Genomic DNA, 20,130 nt, shown 5'->3' with positions numbered 1-20,130 from the left:
CCCCCGTCTCGTCTCCCCCCCCCCGTCACGTCTCCCCCCCGTCTCGTCTCCCCTCCCCCCTGTCTCGTCTCCCCCCCGTCTCGTCTCCCCCCCGTCTCGTCTCGTCTCGTCTCCCCCCCTGTCTCGTCTCGTCTCCTCTCCTCTCGTCTCCCCCCCGTCTCGTCTCCCCCCGTCTCTGCCCTCCCCCCCGTCTCGTCTCGTCTCCCCCGTCCCGTCTCCCCCCTCCCCCGTCTCCCCCCTCCCACGTCTCCCCCCCTCCCCCGTCTCGTCTCGTCTCTCCCCCACCGTCTCGTCTCTCCCCCACCCGTCTCGTCTCTCCCCCACCCGTCTCGTCTCTCCCACCCCCGCCTCGTCTCCCCTCCCCCCCGCCTCGTCTCCCCTCACCCCCGCCTCGTCTCCTCCCACCCCCCGCCTCGTCTCCTCCCACCCCCCCACCTCGTCTCCTCCCCCCACATCGTCTCCTCCCTCCCCCCCCTCGTCTCCTCCCCCCACATCGTCTCCTCCCTCCCCCCCTCGTCTCCTCCCTCCCTCCCCCCTCCTCCCCCCTCCCCCCCCCCTCGTCTCCCCTCCCCCTCATCTCCCCTCCCCCTCCCCCCCACCCCCCACCCCGTCTCCCCTCCCCTCCCCCCCGTCTCCCCTCCCCCTCCCCCCCCGTCTCCCCTCCCCTCCCCCCCTCCCCTCCCCACCCCGTCTCCCCTCCCCCCCGTCTCCCCTCCCCACCCCGTCTCCCCTCCCCTCCCCACCCTGTCTCATCTCGTCTCCCCTCCCCACCCCGTCTCATCTCGTCTCCCCTCCCCCCCGTCTCGTCTCGTCTCGTCTCCTCTCCCCCTCCCCCGTCTCCTTCCCTCCCCCGTCTCCCCCTCCCCCTCCGCCTCTCTCCCCCCCCCACCCCTTCCCTCTCCTGAACCAGGTCTGGACACGCTGTGACTGACAGTTGGGTGACCACGCCCCCTTGACCGTGAATTACCCCTGTTTACCAGGGCCCGGTGACGTCATGCGGGTCCGCGGCTGGCGGCGCAGGCGCGCTCCGGACACCCGCAGTCACGCGCAGCCGCGTCCCTCCACCTGGTATCCGTCCGCAGACAATGGGGGGAGGGGGTGAAAAGACCGTGGGGACTACTTCTCCACCCACTCTCCTAAAGAAATGAGCGGCCTGGACGGAGTGATGATCGGGGGGAGGGGGAGTAGAGTTTCGACTACGACTGTGGTTGGCGCCCAGCAGTTTGTATTTCAGGATTTGAAAGGAGATTGTAAGAAGTAGTCCCGAGTTTATTTTTTATATGGCCCAGGCTGGCGGATGTGGATGATCCGTCTGTGGTGGGGGGTGGTGAGGCGGTTAAGATGGCGGCGCCCTGTGGAATGTCGACTCGGTGAGAGGTAAACCCCCTCCCCCATCCCCCCGGGGCCAGGGCACCCCAACATCTCCCCCGCTCCCACAGCGTCTCCCCTCAGGGCTCGGGATCCTCCCCCTCTCCCCCCTCATCACCAACCCCCCTCCCCATCACCCCCACCGCCCCCCCCACATCACCCCTCCCCCCACCCCACCATCTCCCCTTCCCCGAATCCCGAATCCCGAATCCCGAACCCCGGAGGGGGGGGGGGGGGGGGGTTACTCGACTCCCAACCTGAGCCTGGGGGATGGGGGGGAATACGAAATGAATGAGTGAATCTGATGAGAAACTGTGGGTTATATTTTAGGTTTGGGGTCGGGGTCGGGGTCTTGGCCGCGGGGATTAAGCTGAGGGTCAGTTTATTTGGGTTTTCTCCTCCGCCCGCGTTCGCCCTGGTCTGATCCCCGCCTTGAGTCTGGGCCTGGTCCGGTGCCATAGGAGCTGCTTTCTGTCCAGTCTCTTGTTATGATCCATTGTGTGTGTTTTTTTTAAATATATGGCGAAAGTTAACCTGTAAAGTCAGATTTTGCCTTTCCTCTTCCTTTTTGTACCTCGGCCCCCGCGTGTGGTGCAGGGTTTATCTCCGACTCTTTGCAAAGAGAAAAACAATTCTTCTAACCGCCCCCTTTGTGTTATTAAATGATCGGGATTGCAAAGCTCACTTCAGACTGTTTTCAATTTATCAGAGATCTTTCTTTAATTTTCACAACTGAGAATCAGTAATGTCTGGTCTATAGATCCAAGCTAACCTGGGACTATGTTATATTTGTAAATAGCCCTGTTTTTAAATGGGCAGGAAGTATCAATGGGTTCAGAATGAGTTCATCTCGCATATCACCAGAATTGATTTGAAGGGCTGAAAGGCCTGTTCATGTGCAACTACAAGATGGAGCATTGATTGGCCATTCAGTTCTGATCCACCTCATGCAATGTGAATATGACTGTTCTGATAACCCTGAACTCCACTTTCCTGCTTTATCCCCATAACCATTGATTCCCTTCCCGATCAGAAATCTGCCTCAGTTTTGAGTATGCCTCCTCATCTGATCTTGATCGTCTCTGTAGTAAAGAATTCCACAGATTAATTATCCACATGAGGAAAAAAATCCTCATCTGTTTGAAATGAGCAACCCCTTACTCAAAGATTGTGCTGTTTGCTTATGCATCCTCCCACAACAAGGAAACAAATTCGCAGCATCTAGCTTGTCAAGCCTGCCAGGAATCTTGTGTATTCTAGTAATGACTCCTCTTCTTCCTATAAACTCTAAAATGGGTACAGGCCCCACTTACTCAACATCTCCTCATATAGTCCCAACAGGTGTATTTGGAAGCACTAGCTTTCAGACCGCTGCACCTTCAACAGGAGCAGGGCTTCAACATTTTAAGACTCTATTTCCAATGAATTAAAGGCCACTTGTCCGTTTGCGTTCCTGTTATATGCTAGCAATTTGTTGATTCATGCATGAGGATCCCAAAGTTCCTCCACTGCAGCTTTCTGGAGGTTTTCTTTGTTTAAATGACATCCAACTCTTGTTCTTCCAACTAAAGTGTATACCTCACGTTTTCCCTTCTGCCAAATTTTGCCCACTCACTTTCCCTGTTTGTATCCTTTTGCAGGCTTCACGTCATCCTGACTACCCCCCCTTCCCACTTATTTTTGACATCTCCAAATTTATAAGTGCAAATCATGAATGTATATAGTAAATAATTTTGAGCCCAATGCTGACCCATGCAGCACTGCCCTGGGTATAGGTTGCGATAGAAATAGAGAAGCTAGGAGTAGGCCAACCCTCCCCTCGAGCCTGCTCCACCAGTTAATATGTTCATGGCTGATCATCCAGCTCAATACCCCTAATCCTTTGATCTTTGTGGCCCCAAGACCTGTATTACCTCTTTCTTGAAAACAGTGTTTTGAACTTTTAGCCGCTTTAAGTGGTAATGAAGTCCATGGGCTCACTACTCATTGGGTAAGGAATTTCTCCTCGTCTCAACCCTTAAAAAAGGAATCCCTTTTCCTTAAACTGTGACTCTGGTTCTGGACTCTCCCACTGTGTGAACATCTTTCCTGCATCTAACCTGTCTAGTCCTGTTAGAATTTTATAGATTTCTGAGATTCTCCTGCTTAATTATTCTAAACATCAGTGAATATTATCCGAACCAACACAATCTCTCTTCTTATGTTAGTCCTGCTGCCCCAAGAAACAGTTTGGCAAAATTTTGCTGCATACCCTCTATAGCAAGAGCATCCTTCTTCAGTAAAGAAGACAAAAACTACGTACAATGTTCCGGTGTGGTTTCACTAATGCCCTGCACAACAGCAGCAAGACATCCTTGTTCCTGTATTTGAATCCTCTCACAGTGAAGGCCAATATACTGTTTGCCTTCTTTACCACCTGCTGCACCTGCATGCTTACTTTCAATGATTGGTGGACATGGACAAGGTCTCGAACATTTCTCGCTCTCAGCTTAGTTGTTCAAATAATTATCTGCCTTTTAATTTTGCTACCAAAGTGAATAACCTCACATTTATCCACATTAAATTGCATGTGCCACATTATTCTCTATCTACCAGGCATTTGCCCATCTGGCCTGTTCAAATCACACTGCAACATAGTGTATCCTCCTCAGCTCACCTTCCATACAGCTTTATGTCATCTGCAAATTTTGGGAAATTACATTTGATTCCCTCATTAACATACATTGTGAAGAGCTGGGGATCTAGTACTGATTCCTGCAGTACCCCACTAGTCGCTGCCTGCCACAATGGGTCACACAAAGACCCATTTATCCCTATTCTTTGTTTCCCCTTTGCTAAGCAATTTTATATTCATCTCAATACACTGCCATCAGTCCCATATGCTTTAATTTTACATATTAATCTCTTATGAGGGACTTTGTCAAAAGTCTTCTGAATGTTCAAATAAACCTCATCCACTAGCTCCCCGATCAACTCTACCAGTTACATCCTTGAAGAATTTCAGTTGATTTGTCAAACACTAATTCCCTTTTGTAAATTCATGCTGACTCTGTCTGATTCTGTCACTGTTTTAAGACCATAAGAGACAGGAGTGGAAGTAAGGCCATTCGGCCCATCGAGTCCACTCCGCCATTCAATCATGGCTGCTGGGCACTTCAACTCCATTTACCCGCATTCTCCCCGTAGCCCTTAATTCCCCGAGACAACAAGAATCTATCAATCTCTGCCTTGAAGACATTTAGCGTCCCGGCCTCCACTGCACTCTGCGGCAATGAATTCCACAGGCCCACCACTCTGGCTGAAGAAATGTCTCCGCATTTCTGTTCTGAATTTACCCCCTCTAATTCTAAGGCTGTGTCCATGGGTCCTAGTCTCCTCACCTAACGGAAACAATTTCCTAGCGTCCACCCTTTCCAAGCCATGTATTATCTTGTACGTCTCTATTAAGTCTCCCCTTAATCTTCTAAACTCTAATGAATACAATCCCAGGATCCTCAGCCGTTCCTCATATGTTAGACCTACCATTCCAGGGATCATCTGTGTGACTCTCTGCTGGACACGTTCCAGTGCCAGTATGTTCTTCCTGAGGTGTGGGGACCAAAACTGAACACAGTACTCCAAATGGGGCCTAACCAGAGCTTTATAAAGTCTCAGTAGCACAATGGTGTTTTTATATTCCAACCCTCTGTGATCTGCTATAAAATCCTTGATAGTGGATTCTAGCATCTTCTCCATTATTGACATCAGACTCACTGGAGTATCGTTCCACTTTCTCTCTATCTGCCTTTTCTAAATTGTGGGGTTCATTAGGTACTGTCCAATCTATAGGAAGTGTTCCAGAGTTTAAAGAGTCTTGGAAGTTAACCACCAATGCATCCACTACTTCTAGGGCCACTTCCTTAAGTACCTTAAGATTTATCAGTGTTCAATCCCATCAATTTCTCCAACACCATTTTTCTTATAATACTGATTTGCTTCAGTTCCTCCCTCTCACTAAACCCTGTATTCCCCATCATTTCTGATGTGTTATTTATATCTTTCATTGCAAAGACCTAAAGCAAAGTATGAAATTCATTTGTCAACCATTTCTTTATTTCTCATAAATTTGCCTGTTTCTGACTGTAAGGGATCTACATTTAGTTTTTACCCAACTTTTTCTCTTTGAAACCTTTGGAGTCCGTTCTTATGATCCCTGAAGCTTACTGTCTCACTGTATCTTAGTCAATCTCTGTCCTCCTTTGCTGAATTCTAAACTTTCCCAATCCTCAGTTTTCTTTTTTTTTTGCCCATTTGAATGCCTCTTTTTCTGCATCTGATGCTATCACTAACTTCCTTCATAAGCCATTGTTCTCTTTGCACTCTTGCACCAGACAGGAATAAACAATTTTTGTAGTTCAGCCATTTGCTCTTTGAATGTTTACCACTGCCTACCCACTGTCATTCCTCCCAGTAACATTTCCTAATTCATCTTGGCTAACTCAAACCTCATGCCATTATAGTTTCCCTTTATTAAGATTCAGGACCCTTGTCTCAGAATCCATTACCTCACTCTCCAATTTGAAGAATTCTATCATGTTCAATCATAGCCATTTTTTCCCAATTTTCTATTTTCTAGTAGTTAGCCAACATTCATCCATGCAAATGCACTAACCCTAACACCTTTTCAGTAGCTTGATAAGATATTGAATATAAATGTGCTGTGTCCTGCACCGATAGTAAGTTGCATATCTTTTCAGAAAAGTCCTGTCCTTTTTTTGATTTGCAGTGTAAGCTGCCTTTTTAACTTCTGTAGAATCTCTGTAACAGGGACTATATCTTTAAAAGTTAGCTCACCAATACTTTGTTTAATATGTAAATCAACTGTGCCAAAGGCTTTCATTTATGTAATCCTTTCGTGTAGACAACATGCTTCAGAGAAACAAACAAAATTTGATGCTGAGTCTCGTAAGCAGACCTGAAGAAGGCAGGTTCAATTAAAGCTTTCTAGAAAGAATTAGACTTTTATCCGAAAAGAGAGACTGCGCAAGATTATGAGCAAGTTCTGGATGAATGGCATTTAGTGAAATGCTAATTAATTGAAGCAGTACAGAGAAGATGGACTCCCTCCTACCTCTTGTGCTTGAACAATTCTATGATTGGTGTAGATGATCAAAACTTTGGTAGGTTATAAAGAGCTTTCTAAAGGAGGACGGTGAGACTTTACGACCGAGACACCTGAGGGCAGCCTGTGGTGAAGTGATGAAAATTAGCAATGCTCTAAAGGCTGCAATTGGGATGAGCACAGATACATCTGTGATGAGTGGTGATGAGTAGGACTGGCGGAAGTGAGAAGCTGTAAGTGACTTGAACACTAAACCAATGCGTGTTTGTCAGTGAGCACAGGATCTGAGTATGACTTGGTGCACGTTGGCAGTGGAGGTTTGCAGTTGACCAAATTTACAGGAAATAGAATGTGGAGGTGACCCTGGAGTGCATTGGAATAGTGAAGTCGAGAAGTAACTAAGCCGTTGAGGATTTGAGCAGTTGAAACTGGGAATTGGGCGATATCATCAAATTGAAATTGAGCAGTGTTGATGTGGTCAGGAACTCCACTTTGGTCAAGTTTGTCATTACAAAATGAACAATTTATTTCAGCCTTCCATTTGTCGGGCAAGGATAGAATTTGAATAAGTTATAACTTTTCATGCTAATCCCTCCTTGACATTATTCAGTTGTTTTAAACTTGAGTTCTGTTGCAGAGAGCATCTTGGGTGAAGTACGAGTTTTACCTGGCTGTTTCATTAATACATTCCCCAGCTTTCTTCACTGTTGCCTTACCAAGTTGCTACATCTTGTTGAGGTACAATTTTACAGGTGTTAGTTGTTCTCTGCTAATTCACCTGAATGATCAATCTGTAGTAATCTGTCAGTATCTGAGGGCTTGATCCTAACATTGCCTCCTCTCCCAGTGTTTGTTTTGCACCAGGACTCCATGTGAACAGGAACAGCAGCTTTTTTTTTCCCACTGAACCTCCCCACAGGAGGTGAGGATGAACCTCTTGGAGTAACACATCTGCCCACCCCCAAATCAGTGAAACTTGTTGGAAGGGGCATGGGGTTGCTGGTGGTGTTAGTGGGTGCACACTGTCTCCAGCAATACTTCACGTCAGTTCCGGTTCTGTACCTTGATAGGGATGCTTGCTCCACACAGCAGTGCCATTCATGCATTGCATAATGTGTTGCTTGTCCTGTTAAAGGGCACAAAACCTGACTCATTATAACTAAAGCCAAGAGAGCTTTGCTAATGTATACATTTAGAGCTAGTTTGTATTTTTTATTCATACAGGAGACATGGGTGTTGCCAAACCAGCTTGTATTTATTGTCCTTGAATGGGTGGTGTTGAGTGGTTACCTTGAACTGCATTGGTGAGATCACATCTGGAGTACTGTGTACAGTATTGATCATCCCATTTAATGAAGTAAATACATTAGAAGCAGTTCAGAGAGTGTTTACTGGGTTAATTTTTGGAATGGGCGAATAGTCACATGAAGAAAGACTGGACAAACTGGATTTGTATCTGCTAGAGTTTTGATGAGTGAGTAGAATTTAACTTGACTAAAGTACAAGATCTTGAGGGATTTTGGCAGGGTGGATGTGGAAAGGATGTTTACCTTTTGTGGGAGAATCTAGAACCAGAGGTTACTGTATAAAAATAAATTTGACCATCCATTTAATACAGGTAATAATTCGTTTCTCAGAGACTGATGTGTCTTTTTAACATTCTTCCTCAATAGGCGATGGAAGTAGAGTCATAGAGATGTACAGCACAGAAACAGACCCTTCGGTCCAACCCGTCCATGCCGACCAGATATCCCAACCCAATCTAGCCCCACCTGCCAGCACCCGGTCCATATCCCTTCAAACCCTTCCTATTCATATACCCATCCAAATGCCTCTTAAATGTTGCAATTGTACCAGCCTCCACCACATCCTCTGGAAGCTCATTCTATACATGTACCACCCTCTGTGTGAAAAAGTTGCCCCTTAGGTCTCTTTTATATCTTTCCCTTCTCACCCTAAACCTCTCCTCTCTAGTTCTGGACTCCCCGGCCCCAGGGAAAAGACTTTGCCGATTTATCCTATCCATGCCCCTCATAATTTTGTAAACCTCTATAAGGTCACCCCTCAGCCTCCGACACTCCAGGGAAAACAGCCCCAGCCTGTTCAGCCTCTCCCTATAGCTCAAATCCTCCAACCCTGGCGACATCCTTGTAAATCTTTTCTGAACCCTTTCAAGTTTCACAACATCCTTCCGATAGGAAGGAGACCAGAATTGCACGCAATATTCCAACAGTGGCCTAACCAATGTCCTGTACAGCCGCAGTATAACCTCCCAACTCCTGTACTCAATACTCTGACCAATAAAGAAAAGCATACCAAACGCCGCCTTCACTATCCTATCTACCTGCGACTCCACTTTCAAGGAGCTATGAACCTGCACTCCAAGGTCTCTTTGTTCAGCAACACTCCCTAGGACCTTACCATTAAGTGTATAAGTTCTGCTAAGATTTGCTTTCCCAAAATGCAGCACCTGTCATTTATCTGAATTAAACTCCATCTGCCACTTCTCAGCCCATTGGCCCATCTGGTCCAGATCCTGTTGTAACCTGAGGTAACCCTCTTCACTGTCCACTACACCTCCAATTTTGGTGTCATCTGCAAACTTACTAACTGTACCTCTTATGCTTGCAATCCAAATCATTTATATAAATGACAAAAAGTAGAGGACCTAGCACTGATCCTTGTGGCACTCCACTGGTCACAGGCCTCCAGTCTGAAAAAGGACCCTCCACCACCACCCTCTGTCTTCCTTGAATGTATTTAAGGCAAATACTGATAGATTCTTGTTGTGGGAAGTGGATGCAAGGTTATTGGGGGTATGAGGCTAACAATCAGACCAACTGGAGCATTGAGGGGTCAAATGGCCCGCACCCTGTGTGTGACCACCCTTGTTCGACAGATGGAATAGGGAAAGAGTGAATAGGCTGGGGCTATTTTCCCTAGAGAATCAGAGTCTGAGGGATGACTTTATAGAGGTTTACAAAATCATGAGGGGCATGGATATGGTGAATAGCCAAGGTTTTTTCCCGGAGTGGAGGAGTCCAAAACTAGAGGGCATAGGTTTAAGGTGAGAGGGGAAAGATTTAAAAGGGACCTAAGGGGGCAACTGTTTCCATGCAGAGGGTGGTGCTTGTATGGAATGAGCTGCCCGAGGAAGTGGTGGAGGCTGGTACAATTACAACATTTAAAAGGCATCTGGATGGGGAACATGGATAGGAAGGATTTAGAGGGATATGGGCCAAATGTTGTCAAATGGGACTGGATTAATTTTTGATACCTGGCCGGTGTGGGCGAGTTGAACTGTAGGGTCTGTTTCTGTGCTGTATGACTCTTGAGTCTGTGCATGAGTTCTTTCAGGTGAGGACTTATGTTGAAGTAAATTGAGTCGACATCGCAAAGAAGTCTTTTGTCCTCATCAATCTCTGGCAGTGTTATTGCTCCAGAAAAACCTCCTGCCACTCGCCCAGCTCTCCCTGTCAACATATCCTCTCTACCTTGCTCGCTCATACATATCCTGTTTCCCATACAATGCATCCAAGTGTTTTGCCTCAACCACACTCCATGGAAGAGAGTTTCATATGCTCCCTACTCTCCAGTTAAGTTTCTCCTGAATTCCTAATTGCATTTCTTTGTGAGTGTTTTAAATTTATGACTGTAATTGAACCCACCCCCAAGTGGAAATATTACACTGACTCAACACCTTCATAATTGAAGCACCTCTACTATAGCCCAGAAACTGGTTGCTGAGTCTCATTGATCTACATCTATGTTTATACTGCATAAAATAAAAAGTGGAAAATTATTTCTGGTGAGAAAACCTTTAATCTGTCTTTTCTGTTTCTGAATACTTACTGATCAGATATGTCTTTCAGCAGTTTTCTATTGTTTTCATGGGGTGCTACTACACTTGACAAAAACTCAGTGACTAATCAGCTAAAATAGAGTCCATGTTGTAACATTTGATCATTGCTTTTTTTTTTGAAAGAAAGTTGCATGTTCCCAGTCCCACAGCTTCTGTTGTTATTCTCCATTTTAACTCTAACTTTGAGCAGCATGAAACCCAGCCTTAGTAACTAAGGTTGAGTGTTGCCGCTTTTCTGGGCAAGTGGCCAGCAATTTGAACTTGAGGCTCCCAATCAATGTATTGAGTGTTAGTCTCCTGCCAGGGCACAAATCATTGCTTTGTGGTTGTGTTTTCTTAAATGGATATTTCTATTCGCAAGCAGCAGTGAGCACTCCTCATCAGGATATCTTAAAACTGACGTTTGAGGGAGGGGTGAAAACTTTTCAGGTCTGTTCCTTGCTTTTCTACTGAGTTTGATTTTTCAATTCAGCTATCACCAAGCAGCGATCGAATGAAAAGACCCAGAATTTGTGGTTTTGATCCCTTCCCGTGTTGCCAGCCTATAGAAACAGGCTGAATCATCCGTTTGAGTGTTTGGTCATAACAACTACTTGAGTACAGTCATGATTTGGAGATGCCAGTGTTGGACTGGGGTATACAAAGTTAAAAATCACAGTGGAGTGATAGTGGAGGGCTCAGTCCTAACGCAGAATTTACATCACACTGTAAATTTTTGCTATAAGTTCTGTGTTCACTATCACCTGATGAAGGAGCGTCACTCCGAAAGCTAGTGTGCTTCCAGTTAAACCTTTTGGACTATAACCTGGTGTTGTGTGATTTTTAAATTTTGAGTACAGAATAGTGCTCTTCATGACTGGAGCTGCTGATATGAATGGTGTGCACCCCCCAATCTCTCTGCAGCACTTGAGAGTGCGTAAGAGTGCAGTGGAATAAAACTGTCCTCTTTAAATGATAAACTTAATTTCTATAACACTTTTCCTGTCTTTGGTGCATCCTAAAGCACTTTATAGTCACTTATTCTATAGGAAATGCTGCAGCAGCAATTAGCACATAGCAAGCCCCCCACAAACTCAACCTGGTAACTAAATATGTGTTTGTGGTATTGGTTGAGGGATCAGTATTGACCTACTTTCAAGACTCATTTCCCTTCTCTTCATAGTAATACCCAAAAAGGCAGATGGGGCTTTTAGTTTAAAGAATCATTTAAAAGGCAGCATTTTTGACAATGTAGCACTGCTTTGGCCTTGCATTCGGGATGTTGACGTGGAATTTATATCGAAAGTATTAAACTAAAGATGCTCTATGGTCAGAATTATTTCCAGCTTGCTCATACCATTTTCACCTGAAATATTTGTGTGATCTGGATTCTGTGAAATCTGCCCCTGGAAGGAATCAGTCAGTCTTAAAATTTGAGCATTTAATTTTAAATTGCAATTATCTGATTCGGAAGAGGAAGTTACTACAGCAGTCAGTGAATCTATACAGGTTGTTAGTTAATTGTTCCTCATGCTCTAAGAGTACTGAGGTCGATGCTAACGCAGCAGTCATCTCGACTGAGATCAGTTAATTTGATCTGGACCTGGGATCAAATACTATTAAGTAGCAAAATAAACATTAAGATAATTTCCAAATCCAAGTAACGTTGGTTTAGAAGTGAACCTAGACCAGTGAGCAGAAAGATGTGTGATGAGCAAAATCTGATGTGAGTTAGGATATGTGCGGCAGAGTCAAACATGGTTCTGGACGATGGGAGAATGACCAAAACAGTGTTTGGTTAAGCTTTCAGGCAAGAGGAACACAAATGAGTTTGAGGAAGGCAGGTATAGTGACAACAGGTTGCACCTATGTCGCGTCTTTAACATTATAAGCTCGTGATGTTTCCGAATAACCTCTTAACCTTCACATCTGTTGCAAAACTAATTTTATACTGAAATTACTTGAGTCTAAGAATGAGTAACGATGACTTCTGCTGTTTTATCTTTGTTTACAGTATTACCCTGCTAGTCAGCAGCCAGGGTCGAGTCGGTTCAGACCTGGCGTGGGCTGAGGGTGCCGCCTGGGTTTGAGCTAAGGAGACGGGTCAGAGGAAGCTGGTACAGCATGACGCAGCCGGTAAACGTTAGTGACCTGGTTCCACTGCTGGAGTCCACAGACCTGCAGGTTCTCGAGGAAGTCAAGGGAATTGTCACTGAACACCTCCGCTCAGGTGTCAGACTGTACTGGAACTTATTTGTGATTCAGTCTTCGATTCTGATGAAGGGGTTCAATAATAGTCGTGTTTTTTATATTTCCAGAATTTGATGTTTTTGTTTGATTTCTTACATGTGAGCTTTTGTTCTTAAAAGTAACTTTTTCTAATGTGCGTGAATCTTGCAGTTTTGCTATTTCTGTAAATCACCTATTTCTAAGTTGGGAGTGGTCAGTATTTGTCTTCATCCACTCTTGTTTGTCTACTATTATAGTTCTAAGGCCACTCAGTCTATCATCCCTGTGCCAGCTTTCTGTTAATTGGTGTCCTATTCATTTCTCAGCCTAAGTAATTGTACATTTCTAAGTGGTTTCCAATTCACTTTTGGAAGTTGCAATTTAATTGGTTCTGCCAGACTTTCAGACAGTACATTCAAATCATCACAACAATTCGCATCTCGCCTCTGATTCTTTTACTAGCTACTTTAATTCTGGTTTCTCTGGTTACCATTGGAAGCAATTTCTCCTTATTTACTCTCTCAAAATCTCTCGATAACCTGATCTGACTACATCTCCTGCTATCCTTCTCCACTCTGAAATGGCCAGCCTGTGTTCAGACAAGCGGAGTTTTGACTTCACTGTTATCCTCTCTGCACATTTCCAAAGTGTGGCGACCAGAATTAGACCATAAGAAATAGGAACAGAAGTAGGCCATTCAGCCCATTGAGTCTACAGTCCCATTCATGAGGTCATGGCTGATCTGATAATCCTCAACTTTGCTTTGCTGTCCCATCCGTATAGCCCTTGATTCCCTGACTAATTAAAAACCTGTCTGCCTCAGCTTTGAATACATTTAATGACCCAGCCTGGACAACTCTCTGCAGTAAAGAATTCCACAGATATGCAACCCTAAGAAGAATTTGCTTCTCATCTCTGTCTTAAATGTGCGATTCCTTGTTGTAAAATGATGTCTTCTGATCTTAGACTCCCTGTACCTACCCTGTCAAGCTTCTTAAGAATCTTGTGTGTTTCAATGATGTCTAACCAGTGTTCTGTTAAAATTTAATGTAACTCTTCATGGGAGGAATTAGGAATTGCCTCCTTGGGCAACTCAAAAGTGTGATATTATGAAGTCCAGTTACACAAACCCATTGAGAACACTTGCTCTGTCAGTAAAAAAAAAAAATCTGTGCTTACCATTGGTGATATTATCTGTCTACAGACCGTGGCCCCCTGCTGCTGAATGCTTTGGTGGATCATTATTTGGAACATAATTCTGTGTTAGCTGTACAGATTCTTTCAGCTGTACAGGAACCCCATGATAAGGTACGTGAGCTTCAAGATGTGTTTGGTTTTAAATGGAGTTGCTGAATCTCCCACTTTAACAGGAGGGTTGGCAGTAATCAGATGAATACACCTCCAGAATGTTAGCTCATTCCTGTTTATTTATAAGAATACAAAACAAAAGAGAAACCCAGAACCATTTCAATAGGTTCCTTTACGTTGTACTGCAAGAAATTGGGTTTGAAAAGTGTGGCACTGGTGAAGCCTCGCAGGTCAGGTGGCATCCGATGAGCAGGAGAGTTGACGTTTCGGGCATAAGCTCTTCATCAGGAATGTGGAGGGGGAAGGGAGCTGAGAGAAAAATAAGGGGGTGGGGCTGCAGGAAGGTGGATGGGATGATGATAGGTGGCTAGAGGTAGGGGGTGATGGTGATACGTCAGTGGGGAAGGTGGGAAGGAAGATGGACAGATCAAGAGGGCAGTGCCGAGATGGAGGGCTGGATCTGGGATGAGGTGGAAGGAGGTTAAATTTGGAAACTGGTGAAGTCGATGTTGATGCATTTGATTGGAGGGTCCTGAGGCAGAAGAAGTGTTCTTCCAGTTGGCTGGTGGGTTTGAATTGGCGGTGGAGGTCCTGGGCTTTTATATACTTGGGGGAGCAGAAGGGGGAGTTGAAGTGGTTGGCCACAGGGAGTGGGGTTGTTGATGCATGTGTCCCAGAGATGTTCCCAGAACCCCTCTGTGAGACTGGTAGTTGATGCTTCAGTCCTGATGGATAGGATTTGTAGAACAGACCACGAAGAATTGTCACCCATCAGATGTGTCTTAAGGTTAACATACAACTTTGCAAATACAGGTAAAGTGGATTCACTTCACTAAAAAGAGTGAACTGTATTGTCTAAAGGCTATTTTATGAATGCCACTTTTTCCTTAAATGAAAATCTCCACATCTGCTTTAAATCATAAATTGAGGACCACCACAACTTGGGTTTGAGTTTGTGATTTAATACTTTTGAGAGGTGAGAGTCAAATGTCTTTAATTGTGATTTCAGTATGTGAGAGTTGCTGAAATGACATTAAAGCCTCTGAGAGGACTGGCTGCCTTTTGTATTTAACTGGCTATTTCCTTTTTTGTCTAGACAGTGTTAGCAGTTTAGATTGCTGTAATCGCTCCAGCAATCTGGTTTATCTTGAAAGTTTTTGTATTTTCCAGCATCTTCTGGATCGATTAAACGAGTGCATGGGAAAAACAGCCACCCGACTACCTGCTGTGACCTTGCTGGGGCATGTCATTCGACGTGAGCCAACATGGATTCATAAACTCTTTCGTGCACCTGTGCTGGTTTCACTACTCAAGTGTCTGAAGGTTCAGTACACATGTTTCAAAATAGCTTTGTTTCCCACTGTTAGCATCTAAAATATGCTTTGTTGATTAGCAAACGTGGTACTGCTAGAAGTGAGCAATGGACTGCTTCAATTTGCAATTAGGCTATTGGTTAGCTTGTTGAGATGTTTATTAATCCTTGACAAATCCTCTGAGTCTTAGTAATGTACTTATAATTAGAAATGTGTTCAGCTCATATGTGGTTGGCTAGATGCTGGTTTGTGATTTAGAGTTGAATTCCTTTACTGGCTGAGGTTACCATGAAGGTCCTGCTTCTCAACTGTGTGCCTCACCTGAGCCATGGTGACCCTTGAGTTAAAGTCACCATTGGTCATCTCTCTGTTATCACAGGGCAGCCTATAGTGCCTCTGAGGCCAAGCAGCTTTCACTTTCTGTCATTATCCAATGCACTTACCAGTTGATTAAATACCTTTTTGGAAATGTAGTCACTGTTAACTTGGAAGAAATACAATCAATTGACTTGCAACAAGCTCCCACATGTAGTAACCCCATAATTACCAACTAATTTCTCAGAGTTGTCATTTGAATGATAACTATTAGTCAGTATATTGGGAAGAACTCCCCTGCTCCTCAATGATTGAGGGTATGGGATCTCTGTGTCCGACTGGGAGAGCTGGAGCCTCTGTCTAATACCTCACTCCGAAGGCAGTGCAGTAGTACTGTGCTGTAATGCTGGCTTATGTGATGGGCTCTGGAGTGAGACTTGAACCCACAGCTGTCTTAATTGCAAAGTGAGAGAGTTTCCAACTAAAATGTGGTCAACAAAGAATGTAGAATTTCTGCTCTCCCATTGATAGAAATTCTGCAAAGAAGCTATTCTCTGATTTGGAAGAGTGCTCCTTTTATTTCGAAAGTGTGCGATCCTCTTCAGTTATTTCCCCACACACTGGCATCTTTCACTGCCAATCCACTACCAGGCAAAGAACAGTGTTGAGGTATGGATTCATTTTAAAACAATGTTACAACTATGGTTTGATAAATGTTTGTTAGATGGGTATGGAGAGAATGAAGAACCATGAAATACAGAAGTATAAATCAACCAAAGTCCAATTCGATGACTTAACAGCCTTGATGGGGTTGGGTGACTACTGTAGTTCATATAATGTCTTGAAATGCGGGAGTGTATTTGTGCAGCTTCCTGTTTCCTGTGTGTTCCTCTTCCTCCCTGACTCTGTTCGAGGACAATTATCACGTTGTACTAATGTTCTCTTTAATGCTAATGTCTGTCTTCATTGACTCGCAGCTGTTGATCTTCTCTCTGCAGACAGAGACTGAAGTTGTTGTGCTCACTACCGGACTCCTTGTGTTAATCATCCTTCTGCCCATGATACCACAAGCTGGGAAGCAGTATCTCCTTGATTTCTTTGAAATCTTTGGCCGGTTGGCTGCGTGGAGCCTACAAAAACCAGGTATGACTATGGGACACTGAGGTGATGCCTGATTCTGCTAGTGAAGGCCGAGTATATGGGTCATCAGCAGTTCTCTCTTTTGTTTTCCTGGAGGACTTGGCTATGAATCTGAGTCTCTTGGGATGAAAATTTCTTTGGCCCAAGAGTATATTAAATGGAAACAAAGTGGGCAAACTCACCCTGGTGTCTCTGGCTGGTTGTGTTACAAGTATAATTAGCAGTTGAGGAGATGAATGATTGGGTGTTTTTTGTATGGGTTGTTCTTCTATAACGCGATGGTTGCGTTCTTGTGCAACCCCATGTCAATCGGCTTTAGAAACAGCACTTAGTGTTGGCGATGTAATCATGTTACAGCAACGCACATTTGAAAAGTTTGCACTTCAGAAACAGTGTCTCCAATTCAATCGTGTTACAGCAAACTTGTGTTAATGAAACACTCGGTATAGCAGAACGACCTGTACTTAAATCTTGCTCTATTCTCCCCGGGGCAAAAAATAGTTTTTAATTGTTTAGAGGCTTTCATAACTTCAGGAAGTTCAAAAGTGCCTCATACTCAGTGAAGAACTTTTGAAGTGTAATTACTGTACTCAGTGAAGGAAACTCGAGCTGAGTTGCACACAGCAAGATCCCACATAGACCAGTGTGATAAATGTCAAGATAATGTGTTTGTTAATGATTTGAGGAATAAATATTGACTGCACCGAGCAAAACCCCCTGCAATTCTGAAACAATGCCCTTTTTTAAACTTACCCAGGGGAGCAAATGGCTTTGTTTTAATAGATCAGCTGAATTAAGTTCATTCTAATTCCAGCAACTGTCAAAGATTCTTTAGAATCTGTAACTTGGTGTTCCACTTCTACTGGTGCCCTCCCCACCTTTATTTTTGTAGCAAATGTAAATTAGTTCTAATGTTGATGACCTGAAATGAAGATTACAAAATACAGGAAACAGCAGGCCAGACCATGTATACGGTGAGAGATTCAGAAGTAATGTTTAAAGTTCCTGACTATTCATCAAAACGTGGTTTTCTGTACATTGACTTTAGGAACAGCTTGCATTTATATAATATTTCATATGGTAAAACTGGCCTAATAGATGATAATGGGTTGTCATGTGAAGAAGCAGCAGATCCTGGGACTTGTACACAATAACTGATATGATGCAGAGCTACTGCTAAGCAAACTGGGTGCAAGTGGATTAGGAAGCAGGAGGGGGATATTTTAATTAGTGCTTAACTTGCTGTTTTGCAAATGGATTTTTTCCTGCATTTAAAATTAGATTTTGTAGAAGTAAAAAGGATACTTTGAATGACATTAAGGGCTGCTCTAAGTGTATCATATTTTCTGTTCTCTATTGCTATCAGGCCAAGTGCCAGAAGTATATCTGATCCACCTACATGCCAGTGTTTATGCATTATTTCACCGTCTCTATGGGATGTACCCGTGCAATTTTGTGTCCTACCTCCGCTCCCACTACAGTATGAAGGAAAACATGGAAACATTTGAGGAGGTGGTAAAGGTAAGGCTTAAGTCAGATACATTTGTTTTCCAAAGTGCTTGGACATTGTAACATTGGAGGGAGAGCTCCAGGTTTGGCAGTCAATGCTTGGGCTTTGCTTTAGGGTTGTAAGACTGGGGGGAGTTTCAGGTTTGAGGTGCTGTGCTCCCTTCGGGGCAACATGATGGCTCAGTGGTTAGCCTCACAGCGTTAGGTATATGGGTTCAATTCCAGCCTTGGGTGATTGTCTTTTCAGAGCTTGCACATTCTCCCCGTGTCTATATGTGTTTCATCGGGGTCCTCCGGTTTCCTCTTGCAGTCCAAAGATGTGCAGGTTAGGGTGGATTGGCTGTGTTACATTGCTCACAAGAATGTCCGGCTAGGTGAGTTAGCCATGGGAAATGTAGAGTTATAATAGAACATAGAACATTCTAGCACAGTATAGGTCCTTCGGTGCTTGATGTTGCACTGATAGAACATAGAAGAATACAGCGCAGTACAGGCCCTTCAGCCCTCGATGTTGCGCCGATCAAAGCCCACCTAACCTACACTAACCCACTATCCTCCATATACCTATCCAATGCCCGCTTAAATACCCATAAAGAGGGAGAGTCCACTACTGCTACTGGCAGGGCATTCCATGAACTTACGACTCGCTGAGTGAAGAACCTACCCCTTACATCAGTCCTATATCTACCCCCCCTTAATTTAAAGCTATGCCCCCTTGTAATAGCTGACTCCATACGTGGAAAAAGGTTCTCACTGTCAACCCTATCTAACCCCCTAATCATCTTGTACACCTCTATCAAATCACCCCTAAACCTTCTTTTCTCCAGTGAAAACAACCCCAAGTGCCTCAGCCTTTCCTCATAGGATTTTCCTACCATACCAGGCAACATCCTGGTAAACTTCCTCTGCACCCGTTCCAGTGCCTCCACATCCTTCCTATAGTATGGCGACCAAAACTGCACACAATATTCCAGATCTGTGGAACCAATCTGAAGCCTATCCTACACTATTCCATTATCATCCATATGTTTGTCCAGTGACCATTTAAATGTTGTTAAAGTTGGCAAGTCTACTGTTGCAGGCAGTGCATTCCACACGTCTACCACTCTGAGGAAAGAAACTACCTCTGATATCTGTCCTATGTCTATCATCCCTCAATTTAAAGCTCTGTCCCCTCATGCTAGCCATCATCATCTGAGGAAAAAGGCTCTCACTGTCCACCTTATCTAGCCCTCTGTTTATCTTTTATGTCCCAATTAAGTCACTTCTCAACCTCCTTCTCTCTAATGAAAACAGCCTCAAATCCCTCAACCTTTCCTCATAAGACTTCCCTCCATATGAGGCAACATCCTAGTAAATCGCTTCTGAACCCTTTCCAAAGCTTCCACATCCTTCCTATAATGCAGTGACTAGAACTGTACGCAATACTCCAAGTGTGGCCGCAGCAGGATTTTGCACAGCTGCAACATGACCTCGTGGCGCCGAAACACAATCCCTCTACCAATAAAAGCTAATGCACCATATGCCTTCTTAACAAACCTCTCAACCTGGGTGGCAACTTTCAGGGATCAGTGTACATGAATTTCTGCTCATCTACACTAGCAAAAATCTTACCATTAGCCCAGTATTCTTTATTGCTGTTGCTCCTTCCAAAGTGAATCACCTCACACTTGTCCGCATTAAACTCCCTTTGCCACCTCTCAGCCCAGCTCTGCAGCTCATCTATGTCCCTCTGTAAACTGCAGCATCCTTTGGCACCACCCACAACTCCACTGACCTTAGTGTCATCTACAAATTTACTAACCCATCCTTCTCATCCAGGTCACTTATAAAAATGACAAACAGTAGTGGACCCAAAACAGATCCTTGCAGTACACCACTAGTAACTGAACTCCAGGATGAACATTTCCCATCAACCACCATCCTCTGTCTTCTTTCAGCTAGTCAATTTCTGATCCAAACTGCTAAATCACCCTCAATCCCATGCCTCTATTTTCTACAATAGC

General features: G+C 44.4%; 1 protein-coding gene across 5 annotated transcripts in view; it reads left to right on the top strand.

The window, feature by feature from the left end:
• Window positions 1-1,120: 1,120 nt before the first annotated feature.
• The window catches only part of tsc1b (TSC complex subunit 1b), a 45,306-nt gene continuing 26,296 nt past the window's right edge, over window positions 1,121-20,130 (top strand). For 2 of the 5 annotated variants that reach the window (XM_072566008.1, XM_072566011.1), the window contains exons 1-6: window positions 1,275-1,377; window positions 12,325-12,540; window positions 13,744-13,847; window positions 15,018-15,170; window positions 16,474-16,618; window positions 17,982-18,136. In XM_072566008.1, coding sequence (XP_072422109.1) covers window positions 12,435-12,540; window positions 13,744-13,847; window positions 15,018-15,170; window positions 16,474-16,618; window positions 17,982-18,136 — 663 coding nt within the window. In that variant the 5' untranslated portion in view covers window positions 1,275-1,377; window positions 12,325-12,434. Of the gene's footprint in view, window positions 1,251-1,274; window positions 1,378-12,324; window positions 12,551-13,743; window positions 13,848-15,017; window positions 15,171-16,473; window positions 16,619-17,981; window positions 18,137-20,130 lie in introns of those variants that run through there. The other 3 variants (XM_072566010.1, XM_072566009.1, XM_072566012.1) reach the window with 3 other exon arrangements.

Source organism: Chiloscyllium punctatum, chromosome 49 (genome assembly GCF_047496795.1).
Source record: "Chiloscyllium punctatum isolate Juve2018m chromosome 49, sChiPun1.3, whole genome shotgun sequence".
NCBI classification, from domain to species: domain Eukaryota; kingdom Metazoa; phylum Chordata; class Chondrichthyes; order Orectolobiformes; family Hemiscylliidae; genus Chiloscyllium; species Chiloscyllium punctatum.
This window is presented reverse-complemented; position numbering and strand designations above follow the sequence as displayed.